This window comes from Triturus cristatus, chromosome 8, assembly GCF_964204655.1.
Source record: "Triturus cristatus chromosome 8, aTriCri1.1, whole genome shotgun sequence".
NCBI lineage: Eukaryota > Metazoa > Chordata > Amphibia > Caudata > Salamandridae > Triturus > Triturus cristatus.
This window is the reverse complement of record NC_140591.1, coordinates 856,178,816-856,195,067: the sequence shown is the minus strand read 5'-3', so window position 1 is coordinate 856,195,067 and position 16,252 is coordinate 856,178,816. Positions and strand designations below refer to the sequence as shown.

The 16,252-nt window shown below is 44.1% G+C and overlaps 1 protein-coding gene across 2 annotated transcripts in view; it reads right to left on the bottom strand.

The window, feature by feature from the left end:
- LOC146805170 (E3 ubiquitin-protein ligase TRIM39-like) overlaps nucleotides 1–15,276 on the bottom strand; it is a 476,909-nt gene extending 461,633 nt beyond the window's left edge. Inside the window, exon 1 of one of the 2 annotated variants that reach the window (XR_014967797.1) lies at nucleotides 14,872–14,920. Coding sequence is in view for 1 of the 2 variants with exons in the window: in XM_085622362.1 (XP_085478488.1) it covers nucleotides 14,872–15,276 (405 nt within the window). In the remaining variant the exon portion in view is untranslated. Of the gene's footprint in view, nucleotides 1–14,871 lie in introns of both variants that reach the window. The other variant, XM_085622362.1, reaches the window with a different exon arrangement.
- Nucleotides 15,277–16,252: the final 976 nt, after the last annotated feature.

Genomic DNA, 16,252 nt, shown 5'->3' with positions numbered 1-16,252 from the left:
CATGTGGGGGGGGGGTCAAGTCTCACCCCACAGGTTCAGTCCACCGCAGTCATGAAGGGGAAAGTGCATAATTCCCTCAGATCGCCGTTTCTCCTCGCAATCCGGTCGCGCACCATTCTTTAGGTCCGGGAGGTGGGCGCCATTTTATAATCACGCAGCCCAGATCTCAGCTTTTCCCGAGCTCATCATCGGCGCCCAGGGACAGCGGGAGCCCGGATCACTCGCAGAATGGGTCCCCGCCTCCAAGGGGGCCCCCTCCTGGGTCACCGGTATATCAATCCAGCGCTCAGAGCAGGATAACTGGTGAGGGTGGCGCGGAGCACTCTGCTCACGCGACCGTCTCCATCGGCGTCTAAGCCACGCCCCCCTACTTAATTCTAGAGTTGTTCCAATGAAAAGCAGTAGGGTCAAAGTGATGCTTGAAGCAAAATTTTGATATGGGAAGAGTTTCTGTCTTATCCAAATTGATTTTACAGCCCGATTCCGTTGAAAAATCCGAAAGTTCTTGCAATAATGGGGGGATAGATATTTCTGGGTTTGATATAAAGAGTAAAATGTCATCTGCATATGCAGAGAGCTTGAAATGTTGGTCTCCATATAAGAACCCAGGGATGGAAGTATTATGTCGAATATGAGTCAGAAAGGGCTCTAGGGATAAAATAAAAAGAAGAGGAGATAGGGGGCAATCTTGCCAAACACCACGAAGAAGTGAAAAGCCTTTTGAAAGAAGGCCATTAACTTTGACTGAAGCAGAAGGCGATAAATAAAGTAATGAGGGATGTAGGAGAGTAGGATCTGCTTCACATGTTTACCCCCACTTTTTGCTGATGTTTCACTGTTTTTCGACTTTAGTCTGGCTGGGACCCTGCTATTCAGGGCCCTAGCCTAGCTGCTTCCTCTCTAAAAATGATTCCATGTACTTTAGGTACATTACAGATTGGATCTGAGGTGCCCTTGTAAGTCCCTAGTATATGGTATACTATGTACCCAGGGCTTGGGTACCCCAGAGGCATACCAGGGGCTGAAGCATGTATTATGCCACCCCTGGAAAGCCACCTAAAATGACACCATAGGTCTGCTACTGCAACCTGGGTAAAGTGGTGCATGCACCCCTTACTGTGATATAGGTTAGCTATATCACTATATATATACACACACATATTAACCTATAAGTCACTCCTATGCCAGGCCTTATCAATCCTGAAGGCAGAGTGCTTGGTTCTTATGTGAGAGGGTGCCCCTGCATGAGTAGAGCCCCTCTGCAGCGTTCGGAGACGCTTCTCTGATGCTGTTTGTAGTGCAGCCTGACCATATACTCTTACGTGCATTATAACCAAACAGTAAATGCTAACTTTGGACTGGCTGCACGGAAACATGTTGTGTTTGGTGTCAAACACCTTGGAATCATACCCCCACACAAGTAACTGGTGTGGGAGTATGATCCCACCCTTCTAGAGGGAGAGACACGACAGCACTGGTATACCCAGTAGAAACTTAATAGAGCTCTGGCATCACAAAATGGATGCTGCAGCCACAGAAACGGGTCTGGCCTCCAGTTGCTGACCGAAACTCCGGCAGGGGAGGCCTGGACAATAGGTTTCCTGTCACAGGGAGGTGTAACCACCTCCCAGACAGGCTTATGTGTATTGGGGCTGGGTGGGAGCACTCTCTGAGTGCTTTGAAGTCCTGCACTGGGGGCACATTTGGTGTCCCTGTGCATAGTCCTGCTCAAACCGGTTCAGGGACTTCCAGTCCCTGCTCTGCCGTGAAACTGGACAAAGGAAATGGGTGTAGCCACCCCTCTTTCCAAACCCTCTCATAGTTGGGTTCCCAGAGTATGTCCAACCCCCTACCTTAGTATAAGTATGGGACCCCACTCCTTAGGACTTTAGATTACCCTGGATGAAACTCTGAAGCTGAATCTTGGACCTTCGACCCTCTGCTCAAGACCAGAGGACTGAAGAAATCTCCCTTGGGGTCAAGGAGTGACTCCCCTGCTTGGCAGGCACCAACAAAGCAATTTGCTGGTCTGCATTATCGAAGCTCCCGCCGGACTCTGAAGTATTTGCAGCCCAGGAAGAGGATTTCCAGACATTTCAGAGGCCGACCCGAGTCCCCAGCAAAGCTGAGACCCGCAACCCTCGTGAGCAGCGTGGAACTGGAACTCCTGGCCACCATGCACTTTTGCAAGTGCATTGACTTCTCGACGTCCCCTGAAGTTGTGCTTGGGCTGACTTGTAGCCCCCACCTCAAGCACTGAATCCACCGAAGATTGCCAGCCTGGTCATTCCGAGTGACCCGTGGGCCGCCATTTTGCGTTTCATCTCGAGGTCCCTTTGCGATCCCTGGTCCGTTGATTGGTGGGTCCCTGAGGGGGTAACTTTGTATTTCCTTGGGCTTTCCTGGTTGCTCCAGATGTGCCCCGACTCCCTACCAAGTGGTGAGTCCCACAGACCTTGCTGGTCTGCACCGAAGCATCTTTCTTGTTTCTGCGTGCTTTGCTGTTGCCAAGGTTTGTTGTGTCCAATCCAGGCACCGACACTGCAGCACTCGACATCCTATGTGGGACAGCTTGAACAGCTTGAGTCCAGCTCCTGGTCATCCTCGACACCTCCTGGTCCTCGTGACTGAAGAGTCAAGCTTCACCTCTTTCACCTGAAATCGCCCGACATCGGTGGGCATCTGCTCATCGTCTTCCTGGTCACTGGCTAGTGACCCAGACTCTGTCCCCTCTGCTTTCAGGTTCTTCTCATCTTCGATCCAGGCTTGGATCTCTTCGGCCACTTCGCATCTACACGGCAGCAGCACTTCTTCACAAGCTCCCATTGAACTCGACGACACGACCCGACACCAAAAGACACCTATGCACCCGGCTTCCCTGGGTGAGGTAACATGAGTACTCCGGTGCTCTCGTGGGTGCTAGCCCTAAGTCCAAAAGGGTTTGGTCCTGACTCATTTCTAAGTGTCCCTAATCTTTAAAAACCTAACCGCAACTTTCCCCATAGAAGCTAACGGGAGCTCGCATCTGTGTTCACACACTGCACACGGCCCCCGTGGGTCCCCTGTGTCACTACTTTGGGTGGTTCCTTGGGGTCCCAGCAATTCTACAGGCTCTAGGCCTTGTGCCTTGTGTTAAGTCGTGGTTCTTATACCACTATTTTAGTATATGGTTTGGCTCGCCCCTAGGGCCTGACGTGTATTTGTGCTATGTTACTGTGATTATTGAAGTGTAACTTATGTGTTTTGACCTCTAGCCTCATAAAGCGACTAGGAGGGTGTGCTTAGTAATAAAAACATATATTTTATATACATACCTGGTGTGGATATCATTGATTTAGTGACTCAAGAGATTATAGACTGGTAAAACAAGCTGCTTTACATTCCTTCAAGACTTAGCCTGAAGGCTGCTCTCCATAGTTACCACTAGGATATCTTTCAATAAAGGTTGTCTTTAACCTATAACCAATAGAGGGTTGTTTGGACTGATACAAGGTGCCCACTATAACTAGTGGACAGAATATATATCAGGCCAACTTCTCACAAGGGAAATTAATTTAGGTCCAAAATCATGCCAACGGAGTGCCTTAAACAAAAAAGACCAACCAACTTATCAAAAGCCTTTTCTGCATCAATAGAGACAGCAGCTAGAAAACAGGATAAAGTAGATGCCTTATTTAAAACATTGAAAAATAACCGAGAGTTATCAGAAGTTAATCTGCCCTTGACGAAACCGCATTGTTCTGGACCAATTAAATGGGGTAAGAAAGATTCAAGACGTAAAGCCAATAATTTAGCGAAGATTTTATAGTCTACATTTATCAAGGATATAGGACGGTAATTTTTACAGAATTTAGGATCTTTACCATCTTTATGAATGAGACAGATAGATGCTTCCAGGAAGGTACCACTTGCCTTACCAGTATTGCTAAAGTATTGAAAAAGATTAAAGAGTAAGAGATTTGAGAAATGTAAATAGAATTCCACCGAAAAACCATCCGGACCAGGGGATTTGTTTTTGTTTAGAGAGTTTGGAGAGTTAGAAATCTCCTGGAGTGATATGTCTGAATCTAGGGAGTTAAAGTCAAGGTCAGTGGATGAGGGGGGAGGAATACTGTTAAGATAAGAATCAATAGGAGGATCTGATGTGGGTATTTCTGGAGTATATAAGTTTTTATAGAAAGTTGTAAATTCATCAAAGTTGTCTTGATTTTTTTAAAGATGCTGCACATCTGTTGATTGAATAGAGTCCATAAGCACTCTCTCTTTCTGGATTTAAGATAATTAGCTAAAAGAGAACCAACCTTGTTACGACCGATACCAGTCACCCCCAAGGATAGAAAATTCATCATTGTGTTGGATACACTTATTTGTAATCATAGGCCAAAAAGAAAAATCCAGTTGGGTCGGACCATATACATTAAAAACAGTTAAAGAAATGCTATTGTTGATGAGTAGCTTAACCAAAATCCATGTACCATCTGTATCAATTTCTTGCGAAGTAACAGAACATTTCAACTTTTTATGACACAACATAATTACACCATTCTTTTTTTGTAGTTGTAGGAGAAACAAGAACAGAAGCAACCTAGTTGCGCTTAAGCTTAAGTGCCTCAATTTCTGACAGATGAGTTTCTTGCAATAAAACTAAATCTGGATAGTAAAAGGCTAAATGAGAAATGATTCTCTGCCTCTTTATAGGATTAATAAAACCTTTTACATTCCATGAAACAACTCTGAATGAAAAAGTATAACAATAAGTATGAAACAACAGAGTTGAAAATAATGAAAGAGTATAGGAAGAGTAGTAGGTAAAAAAGAATACAGTGAGAAAATAGAACAAGAACCTTAGGCTATAGAGCAGAGAGGGAAAGACAAGAAAAGGTAAAAGGGAGATAAAGCTATAGAAAAAAAAGGACAGTATATATCAACACAAATTGACGACTTCAAGACATATCTTTCGGGGAGTACAGAACAGGAAAAAAGGACTGGCGACAGACACTAAAGACAGCACGACCAGTGGAGGGAGACAACGCACCACATCAGGACGCCAAATAGACAGAAAAACGGGAGTGTAGAATAAGTCCAATTAACTGTAATAATAATAGAGAGAAAATATATTACTTGGTAAAACAATAACCACAATCAACAACCTGTAATGGAACTAAAGTAATGGTTAGAGGTTATACAACATTAACCACAAGATAAAAAGTCAAGTATTAGTATTAGAGGAGGGGCCAGCAACTCCCATGGAGGCCGTCGAGTGAGAATTAATAAATTTCCAAAGGTCTGCAGGTTCTTCAAAAGTGGATGTGCAATTTTGAAAAGTCACTTTGAAGAGGCAGGGGTGAAACAAGCAATATCGCGCACCCATAGATTGTAAGGCTGGACAAAGATCGAGGGACTCCTTTAGTCTCCTGGCAGTCACTGTAGACACATCCTGGGACAAGAATAACTTGGCTCCAGACCAGGATAACTGTTTTATACATTTTGCAGCATTAAAAACTTGAAGGAATCAGAAAACGGAAAGAATAAGAGTATCACCCCCTGAGGTTTCGAGGGCGCTGAAGAAGAGGAAAGGTGAGGGCCTAGCCTGTGCGCTCTTTGAATATTCAGGACTGTTGATGACAGTAAGTACAAACGTTTCAGGAGAAAAGAAGAGAAGAAGGACACCGGGTCTCCGCCTTCAATGCCTTCCGGAAGACTGTATAAACGAAGATTGTTACGTCTAGTTCTTTTTTCAAGGTCTTCCGCAGATCTTTTTAAGAGCAAGATATTCTTCTCCAAAGAAGATAGTCTTGTGGAAGTGATTTGCACCTCACCAACTTGTTGTTCCACAATGGAAATTCTGGAGTCAAGAAATGACCATTTAGTGTCCATGTCCTATAGACGGGTATTGGTTTCCTCTAAAAATGGTTGCAACGCCCTTATTTCCTCCAAGATGATATCTAAGGATACCGGAAGGATAACCTCGGTGGAGAAGGAGGGTACTGTTTAGGTTGCTTGTTTGCAGGAGAGGGCAACTGCAATTTAGGTGGAGCTATAGGTGAGAAAACTGCCTTGGAAGAATTAGAGTGAGCCATTGTTTCAGGAGTATGAGGAGGATGCCCATGAAACTGAGGAAGCATCCAAGACATACAGAGTATAAGTCTAATTAAATGAGACCAGAATAATGAAAGCGAGACCAGAATAATGAAAGCTCTACTCAGAAAATGGGAACAATGGATGTTTAAATAGTTCCTCTTTTAATGCTAGTGAATTGGACCCAAATCCCTAAAGAGCAGCGAAAGTTGGGCTAACAAGCCACAAAAAGAGTACCTGAGGTAATGTCCAAGGTCATGTGCAGGTAATTCTAGTCAGGAACAAACTAAAATGGCGGCCGGAAAATGACATCCAGGGAAAAAACAGCCTTACATGGAGCTGCAGCCTCTTGAAAGATATTTAGAGGTATCCTGTGGACCAGCAGACATTCCCCTACTCAAACATTCTGTTTCCGCACAGAAAAACTGGGAAATACCGCCGATAATCAACTCGGCATCTCCAACGCGGCACGGAGCTAATTCCCTAGGCGGCCATCTTGAAATGCGCCACGCACGAGTCCCCCAATATGCTTACATTAAACAAAAGAATAATTATTGTTATATGAGTGTCCTATACTGAGACACTAAAGTCATTAACCGTAATAGTCATACCTCAAACATACTCTGTAACACTTACTTAAATCAACAAGAATTACACAATAGAAATGAAATTAAAGGTTTTATATAGGGGTGTTTTAAATTGCCTGTGTTCGATCTTTTTCATGCCTAGGTGTCTTCGAAATTTACCACACCAATGTCCTGGTGAAATTTTGTTCACAAAAAGTACACAAGACTCATGGGCAGGATTCAAGAGTGCAAAATATGCCCTGCCCTAAAAGTCACGATTAGGAACCACTTGAAATTTCCTTGCAGCCAATGAGCCATGTGGTTGTGCTCCTTCACACAGATGTTCCCGCCCTCACTCTTGCTACCCAGGTTACCAGAAATTCAAGTCAACATCCCCAGATATTTACTGGGGGTGAGAGAGAGACTGCCGCATCACATAGACCCTTACCCAGTCAAGAGGCTGTGACAAGGCTGACTTTAGGCTCATTCAGAGCTGTCAGGCTTATTGACCTAAAAGTGGCACCCTTACATAATTTAACAGCCAGATCCCCAGGCCCGAGGATCATTCTCCAGTTGCTGCAGTGTTGACAGGACCTGGTAAAAGCTGTAGCAGGCCCTCAGCACCGGCCTGAGGTCTTAGGCTCTTCGCACCGAAAATTGATGTTCCAAGCTACCTAGGGTACATTTCTGCAGGCCAAGTGAGGCTTCCCTTTCTTGGATGCAGTGTAGGTTAATGCTCTAGTCTGGCCCTGATTGCAGTTCCCCAGGCTCCATTCACTGGCCTGTGGTGTCACAAAGTGCTCAGCACTGGGTGCTGCAGACCCAGGGAGGGTTCCTTAGCTCTTCCAGAATTAAAGTTATGACATTTCATGGTAAAAACACCGGCAGAAATGGTGTGCCATGATCTGGGCACAATTAGCTTCCTTGCTGTTTCAGAGTGCCCAGGATGGCATTCCATGGTTTCTGTGGACGGCCCCACTTCTAGGACAGGGTGGAAAGCATGGGCAGGTCCCAGCCAGAGGTCCAGTAGATATGGGATGCGTTCTTCTGGTCTTGGGCTCTATTAGCCAGTCCGCAGAGTCACATAATGCTTAGGATGGGATTCCAAAGGGCCGAGGAGGGTTTTCCACCTTCGATGTGGTGGAAAGCTCTGATAGGTCCCAGTCACAACTCCGGAAGGCTGGTGGTGCTTTTCACCTTGGCCTGGACTCCATTCACCAGAGCGTAGTGTCACAAAGTGTCCTGGATATTGCTTCCGCAGTCCACAGCTTACCTGTCCAGGGGCCTAGGTCTTCAGCCAGTTTTCAGCCCTGCCCATGGGATAAGCCATTAGCCTTTAAATGAGGCTGTCTCCCCATGGTACATGCAGAGATGCAAAGCAGACATACCGGGTAGAGCAGCCTGCTTTGAGACAGTCTACCCAGCATCATACTCTGATCAAATTGACATACTTACTCCATATAGGGATGAACTGCTTGGTAAGCCTCAGCTGCTGTTTCAAGTAACTTCTATTCCTCCTCAGACCGTCTGATTAGAGGGTGTGCAAAGTGAAGGCTAAGCAGCCTGGAACCTTTACCCACCAGGTGCCCAAGCAACATGGAGAAGGGTGGGTGGCATTGTCAAAACTGGCCTGATGTGCAAATGTGGGCCACTTTTTTTAACTATCTGGTTCGCTAATGGAGCCACTTTTATTTTGGTGCCTGGGTCTATTTGTTGTCCCAGTCTCACATTGCTCCATGCACTGGCCAGCATCAGCTTTCCTACCTTGGGTAGTGTGCCCTCAGATTGGAGAGTCGCCTCATGCTTTCCCAACCCAACCAGCTTAACTAAATGAATAAACTAAGGAATAAACTACAGTAAAAGAAACAACTTACCTTCTTGGATGATCTTGACCAATCCTGCTACCTGCATTCATCTACCGTCTACTGCTGCTCACTTAGCGGATTGCCAATCTTCGTCAAGACCAAGTGTCCTGCCATCCTTGATTCGTGTGTCCTGCATTTCTCCACACCGAGCTGGATTTGGACCAGACGCAAAGGTTCTCTGACCATGTTGTGGTCTGCTTCCTTCCACATCACCCACCAGGTCGTATATTTTCTTTTGTATCGTCCTTTCGAGAACCGTGGTGTGGCTTGAGTACTCCCACATCGCGGCATACCGTATGGGCCCGATTCACAGAACTAACTTAAGACAAAATCCTAAACTTACTACTTTTGGTATTTACAGAAGGCATTTAGTAGTAGTAAAGTTAGGATTTTGTCTTAAGTCTGTCTTAAGTCTGTCCTAAGTCTGTCTTAAGTCTTTCTTAAGTCTGTCTTAAGTCAAACTTAAGACAGAATCCTGACTTTACTACTACTAAATGTCTTCTGTGAATACCAAAAGTAGTAGGACAGACTTAGGACAGACTTAAGACAGACTTAAGACAAACTTAGGACAGACTTAAGACAGACTTAAGACAAGCTTAAGACAGACTTAAGACAGACTTAAGACAAAATCCTAACTTTACCACTACTAAATTCCTTCTGTGAATACCAAAAGTAGTAAGTTTAGGATCTTGTCTTAAGTTAGTTCTGTGAATCGGGCCCTATGTGCTTTCAGTCACGGAGCCATAGGCCCGCATCAAAAGGCTGTAACGTCGCTCCACCACCATTTAAAATATTTTTTTTTTTCATCCTTCAGTGAAGTGTAGAGCGCGTGACGCTTTTCCGACTGCTGCTATCTTGGGTAAAGACATTTCTTTCATCCTTCAATTAAGTGTACAATGCCCTACGCTTTTCCGCCTGCCTCACTCTTGGGGTGAGCAGTTCATCCAACGCTAGCCACATGGTTACCCATCGTAGGCTGTACAATGAATGTGATTGACTGTGCACACTGACAGCCATATCGGGTGTACAGTGACAGTGGATCCCGGCATAACTAGCGCATTTACACCGCATGCAGCACCCAAAAAATTCCCTCCATATGTTACAAGTGGTGGGGGCAGAGAGAAACCTTTCTTCGATTTATGGATGATGATTCAACAAGTTATGGTTGAATCCAGCTGAACCATGGTGTACACATCTTAATCAGAGCATTACATCCCTCTTGCTGGTTAACTCCCTGACATTCTTCTCCACAAGTACTCCTTTACCTAAAATAGTTACCTGGATTTTTCTGGAATGTTACATCAACAGTGACAGTGACAGTAACTTTTACTTTGTTTTTCTTGTGTACCTACCTATACACAGTTGTTCATTGTATATTATTATTATTTTATTTTTTTTGTCTGTTCTCAGTACATTATTGTGTACACTCTCTGGCCAAGAGAAGTATTAATCCTTCTTTAACCTTCTGTTTTTCCTTCTTCCATACGTGCATTTTTGTTTAAATACTTGCACAGTGTGCACCATGAAAGCTTTGCCACTCCCCTTGGGTCCTGGTGTGTGCAATTGACGGAAAACAGTTATGTAGGAAGGGTTTCATTGTTCCTAATTAAAATATGGCACTCCACCCTTAAATTGGGTGGTAAATAAACAGCCATAATTGGGGTGCTGTGGGCCTCACACACCTCAGGCACCTGGTGCTACTGCACCCACAGAACAATCGTATCCCTGGTTCTTGACTTTGTCAATCTTAGCTAAGGAATAGAAATAAAAGCTTGATGACCAGAGCTAATTACTTCGTGATCTGTGCTTAGTTTAACCATCAGCTCAAGTTTGAGCTGCTATTGAGGGGTATAAAGAGTTGGCTTGGGCAGTGTGGAGTATAGAAGGGGTGTAGCATAGTTTGCATTTGTGTCCCCTGCCCACACTCACAATAGCCTGTTTCTGTTCCATACTCCTGTGCCCCTCCTCATAGCTCAACTCAATGTGGTGTCTATCTAAATAGGCCTACTTTCTCCATTGCTGCCACTTTGTGAAATTAGAGTCAACATAACTTGCATCAAAGAAACCTCCAGCAATGCTTTCTGCAGCATGCAGACAGAAAGGAGTTCAGGGGCCACCTCGCTTTTAAAAAACGGAGGAAAATTGAAGAGGAGGTAGCTGGGCCTCTTAAACGATGAGGAGATTGGAAAGGGGTCTTTACTTCTAACCGCATCCTCTAAAGCAACTGACTCTGCCCGATTGCTGCTACCTTTAATGCTTTGAATGTGACTTATTCCTCCATAGTCCATGGGTCTTTATATGGTGACACTCCTGTGCAACTATTTCTCTGCTGTCTTGAGGCTAACCTGCATGTGACAGACTCCTCTTCGTCATTACCAGCCTAAGATTCCTCCCTGCCATGTGGGTAACTCTACCTCAGCTCTTTAGTTATTCCAGATCTTTGGCTGACAAGTGGCGGACTGCTCCAGCCTGTTGTGCTGTGTACCAGTTGTGTTTGATGTGATTGTCCCCAGTCCTACTATCTTTTTAACAGTGGCGGCTGGTGACTTTTTATAGTGGTGAGGCGTAAAAGTTGTGGTTCAGTGAGCCTGATTGGCATGCATACTGACGATTGAGCCCAAATAATGTGACTTAAGCCTTGTGACAGTACCACAGAACTGCAGAAGTATGAAGTGATAGGAATCATTTGAAATACTCCCATGATTTTAAGCAAACTTCTCTTGCTTCCTGGTGCACAAATACTCAAAGAGCTCTCTACTTGTCTTATGTTAGGTTTTCAAATATTCTTATTCTTTTTGTAGTACATTTATGAGTCCTTGATATTTCATTGACCACAGCATTGCAAGTGCCATGATATAGAGCAGAAATACCAGGGGTGTGTTAACCCTACCATTCACAGCCTAAAAAACCTAAAATCTCTTGTTATAAAGCTCCTCATCCTGGTATACTCAAGCTGCTAGGCAATATTATATCTGAGCTAACAAGTCAAACTATAAAGTGCACTCAGGCTGTCAGATAGACCAGTGCTGCTGAAAAGCCTGTGGGATTGGAGAAGAGTTAGTCATGCAGCAGGTGGTTGCTGACATGTGTTCCCCACCCTACTGAACTTTTAGAGACCCCAGGCTAATCAGAGGTCTTGGACAGTTGAGCGTTCTGCAGATTCTGTTAAAGTTTAGTGGTTGAATTGTATAAAAAAGTATGGTTTTCTTGATTACAATGTAGGGGGGTTAGAGATGCAGCTAATAACAAACTAATGTCTTGACCTTTCACCTGAAAGCTAAATGCTGCACACTTTAAATGAAAAAAATGCAATTTAAAGTAATCAATTGAAAATGCACCTGTTTACGCGCATTAAGTTAATGCAATCACTGCAGATGCATGTGTATAACCAGAGTGTCATAGACCTAGTTGGTGCAGTGGGGAATAATGACATGACCCCGACAGCAACTGTACTCCAATTGTACAAGTCATAACATTTAGTACAATGATAGGCTGCTAAAATGTGCAACAATATTTAGTATTTGAGATAAAAGTGGTTCAAAAAACATATATTTTAATAATAAAATACAATCAGATTGCACCTAGTGCAAACTTTTTTTAAATAACTTCTATAAGAGTGACGCACTCCACAACTCAGACTTAAATGACATAATCAACTCAAGGCAAATTACTGGCTCCATACCCAAGCAGCTTATAGAATTGGTAACTAACCAATTGCACACATTTACATGTATTTCATGTAGCAGACAGACTCTCTGCTTGCCTCTACCTTGGTTTAACAGTAGAGAAGCCCCCACCGCCCCTTTCCAACTCCTTTTCACCCAAAGACACGCCATGTTCCATACTAACCATTCAAGAACGGTTTTTTATTTACAAAGAATATGGGAAATACCAGGCAGGAATGTCAAAAGCTGGCAAGTTATTCTTCCTTGGCCCTACAGTCCTTTTCTGGTGTCTCACCCCAACCTGCCTGCTGCCGAGTATATTACAATATAATGAATAATACGTTTTTTTTTTTTAAACAAAACAGTAACGTTCCATATTTTCAAAAAGAAGCAATCATTTATGGATTTTTCATGTCTCTCCTTCAATGCACCTTTTTCGCGCTAGGTTGGTTTATGGAAACCTTTTGGGGTGAGCATAATATAGATACTACGGATCTAATGTGTCATAAACAGGGATTACATAAAACCATATTCTAAACACTCACCCTGAACCAGGGTAGGGCACTCATTTCTTGGTCCTGAAGAAACGCAGAGGATCCATGATGGACCAATAGGGCGTGAAACATCTCGACCTGATTTATGAAACTTCGACAGTTCATTGAACCAAAAACACTAAGTATTGGCGCTTCCTAAATCAGCGCCCCCTACTCTGACGTCGTTTTTAACCTTACCAGAGGAACTCTGAATAAAATGTAATTTGATTCCCCTTTGGTAATTTTGGATCACCCTTTCCACCTAAAATATATAGTTCTGCACACAATATCATGGCTGATACAAAAAAGATCTCCGGTAAAGAACCCTCTCGCAGGGCCCATGGGGCATTGCAGTGCCGGCCCCACGAGGAGCAAAAAGCCTGATGATGAAGCATGAGACCCACATGGGTGTGTGAGGGCAACACTTTCAAATAAGGAAGATCCCTCTCAGAACCATAGATTACGACCATTTATTTCCCCCTTTCTTCTTCTTGCTTTTTTCACAAAGGAACAAGTATCCCTATTGATTATACTATAAAAAATGAATGACGTAGCCAAGAAAGCAACGGCTGAAATGGGTTAACTCTATGCCTGCTCTCTGTGTTTTGTGTATTGATGGAATAAGTGTTGGAGCACCCCCTAGCTAGACCTAAAAATGGAAGAGAACCAGATTTCACCAGACCCTTGCTTAAATCGAGTCTCTGTTGTAAGTCACATAGTTCATTTAAACCCAAAATTAAAGAATGGAAATATTTTGAATAAAAAAAAGTTAATAGTCCAAAATAATGGCCATTATGGGGTTTTAAGAATAAGGGGCCGATTACAATGCCAGGCGAACCCGAATCTGTGCAGCAACGTTATGGAACTGGAACCGAACAACCTCCTGTCATCGGTACCATTCCAGGAACTAGGATGCGACTGAACCCTGTTCGATCGCAATCCTATACTTTGCTATGGGAGCATGCATTCTGAACGGAATGCATGCTCTCATAGCAAAATGCTAAGGTGCAGTTCATCCCTGCACCCCAAGTGAGGAACCTCAAGGTGCCTGCCACCGGGTGCAGGGATCAACAGGGGGGCACCATAGGTACCCCCTAGGCCGCCATTCAGCGGCCTTGCACCCATGGGGGACCAGCTGGGGACCCCCACAGCTGTTTCTAAATGCCATTTTGTGCCAGAACGGCTGGCACGAAAAGGCAGTGGGAAGCTGCCATCGTAATCCCTCGGCCGGAAAGAGTCAGCCGGGGGATTGCTGTGGACCTTCTGAATGGCGGACAAGCTCTCCGAGCCGATCATAAGCTATTCGGACGACTGATCCGGATTCCCTTCTGACCGAGCCCATCGAAATGGCTCGGTTGGAAGGGAATCCGAATCGGTGATTACCATGCGGGCAGGAGGGCTAACATTTAACTGAAGCTTTGCATCAACCCGCCCCACAAAGATAGTTACACATATACATGCCACCTGAACTGGATTACTGCAAAAACCAACCTATTTTAGGTAACAGCTGAGTATTAAGGTTTTAAAAAGAGGCACCAAAAGAACTTGAATATAAGAAAAGTGGAATCCAGATGAGTTTTGTATGTGATGAGAAGGATGAGGAAACAGTGTAATCTTACAGATATGGGGGGCCACCGGCAAGAAATATTTTGAGGGCCCTGTAACGAAATTGTTTTAATTTTATTACTAATTTCCTGCAAACTCAAGACTGCATGATGCCAAACAATGATAAATTATATGTTATGCTATAATAGGGTCACACAAAAGCAGATTAAATATGTCTTACCTCAAAAATCCTGAAGATGACACGGGGTAGAGAGACAGACTCAGAGGTAGAGGTAGGCAAAGTGCAAGAGAGGTTTAGCTAGAGAAATAGAATACACAGAGGTCAAAGAGAAAAACTTTTCCATGGTGCCCCTTGGAAGTGAGGGGGCCCTGGGCAATTGCCTACTTTGCCTCTGCCTTAAAATGTCTCTGTGGGGAAATGCGAAGGTTCCTGTGACCCTGGCTTTATAAAACGGAAACAAAACAGGGACAGATGTGTCTTTACTTTTTTAATGAATTACATTTCAGGGAGGAAAGCTTGGGAGTATACAACACAAGCAATGCGTTTGGAATCACCCACTGTAACAAAGCTCAATCTGGAATGCCCTGACAAACATACCTTAAATTCTTTGGCAGCTTCATGAATGGGGAGCACACGGTGGGACTTGTGCCCATCAGATTCATTGCAATTTCGGCAAAGAAAGATTCCGTCATCTTGGCAAAAAAGAGCCAGGCCCTTATCGTGTTCACTGCACCAATCGTCATTTTTGTTCTCCTTCTTTATTTTTTCAGCTATATTTACCAGGGCTTCCAGCTTCTTGTTCGGTCGGAGGATTTTATCAAATGTGGTGGCGCGGCACTGGGGACAAGCAAAGTCTGAGTCTATTCCTTCCCAGCACTGGTGAATACACCGGGTGCAGAAGTTGTGTCCACATTGGGTAATCAGTGGCTCTCGCAAGAATTCAAAACAGATGGAACAAGTGATTTCTTCTGAGAAAATTCTCGAGGGATCTGCTGCAGCCATGTTTTCTGAGGGGAAAAAAACAGAGAAAGTAAATGTACAACAATAATTTGTCTACTGCCGAGTATTTTCTGAATAGCAAAAATGAGAGGATTAATTGAAAGGATCTCCATTTTTGGGACCTACCAAGGCCAAATGATAGGTCCACAGATATAAATAATTTAGGATCTCATGAAAGAAATCACAAACATGATTTGACAACAGATTAAATAGATTGAGAATGTCTCAAAATGGCGCACATCTCCTCTTGTCGTTCTTAACAGATTGTTTGATTATCATGTGATCTCTCAGTCAGCCCTTAATCATCAATGGCAAATCTATACACAAGCCATCATTTTATTCACACCTATGGACAGGGAGGCATTTCCGAACTGGTGACTGACTAGGTGCAATAAGATGGGAGACATTTTTGACAAGTGGGCCTTCAAAGCTTTCTAAGAAATCAAGTAGGAACATGATGTCAGAGGTGCAATGATTTTGATACACACAAGTGCAGCACTGGGTATTACACAGGGGGTGAAAGTGGCTGCAATAAGGTCACTCACACCTTTTGAACACCCTCTACAAAAGGTTTTGGAGAAGAGGCGCCTTATTGCCAGAATATATCAAATGGGGGGGGACACATGAACGTCATTTGAGAGTAGTCTGGGGTCGCAGTTGTGACCTGTAGCCTGCTCCCTGCTACTCCTGGCACTTCCTTTGCGACACCTGACCTCATTTGCCTCCTCTGAGGCCAGGGATCACAAAGGAAGTCAAACTCACAAAACATAGGTTTGGTATCTAAAAAGGAAAAGAGAAAGCAGCAGGAAGGATCAGTGTCTCTAGGGAAGAGCACTTCTTAAAGACGAGAACCCTCACTGACCCTAGAATTACATTCTCATCATTGGGTTCCCTCCTCACACCAGGATCACAAGGTACCTGCTGTGGGCTACAACTCCCCAATAAGGAGAAGCAAAAATGTTTTCAATCAGATGTTGAT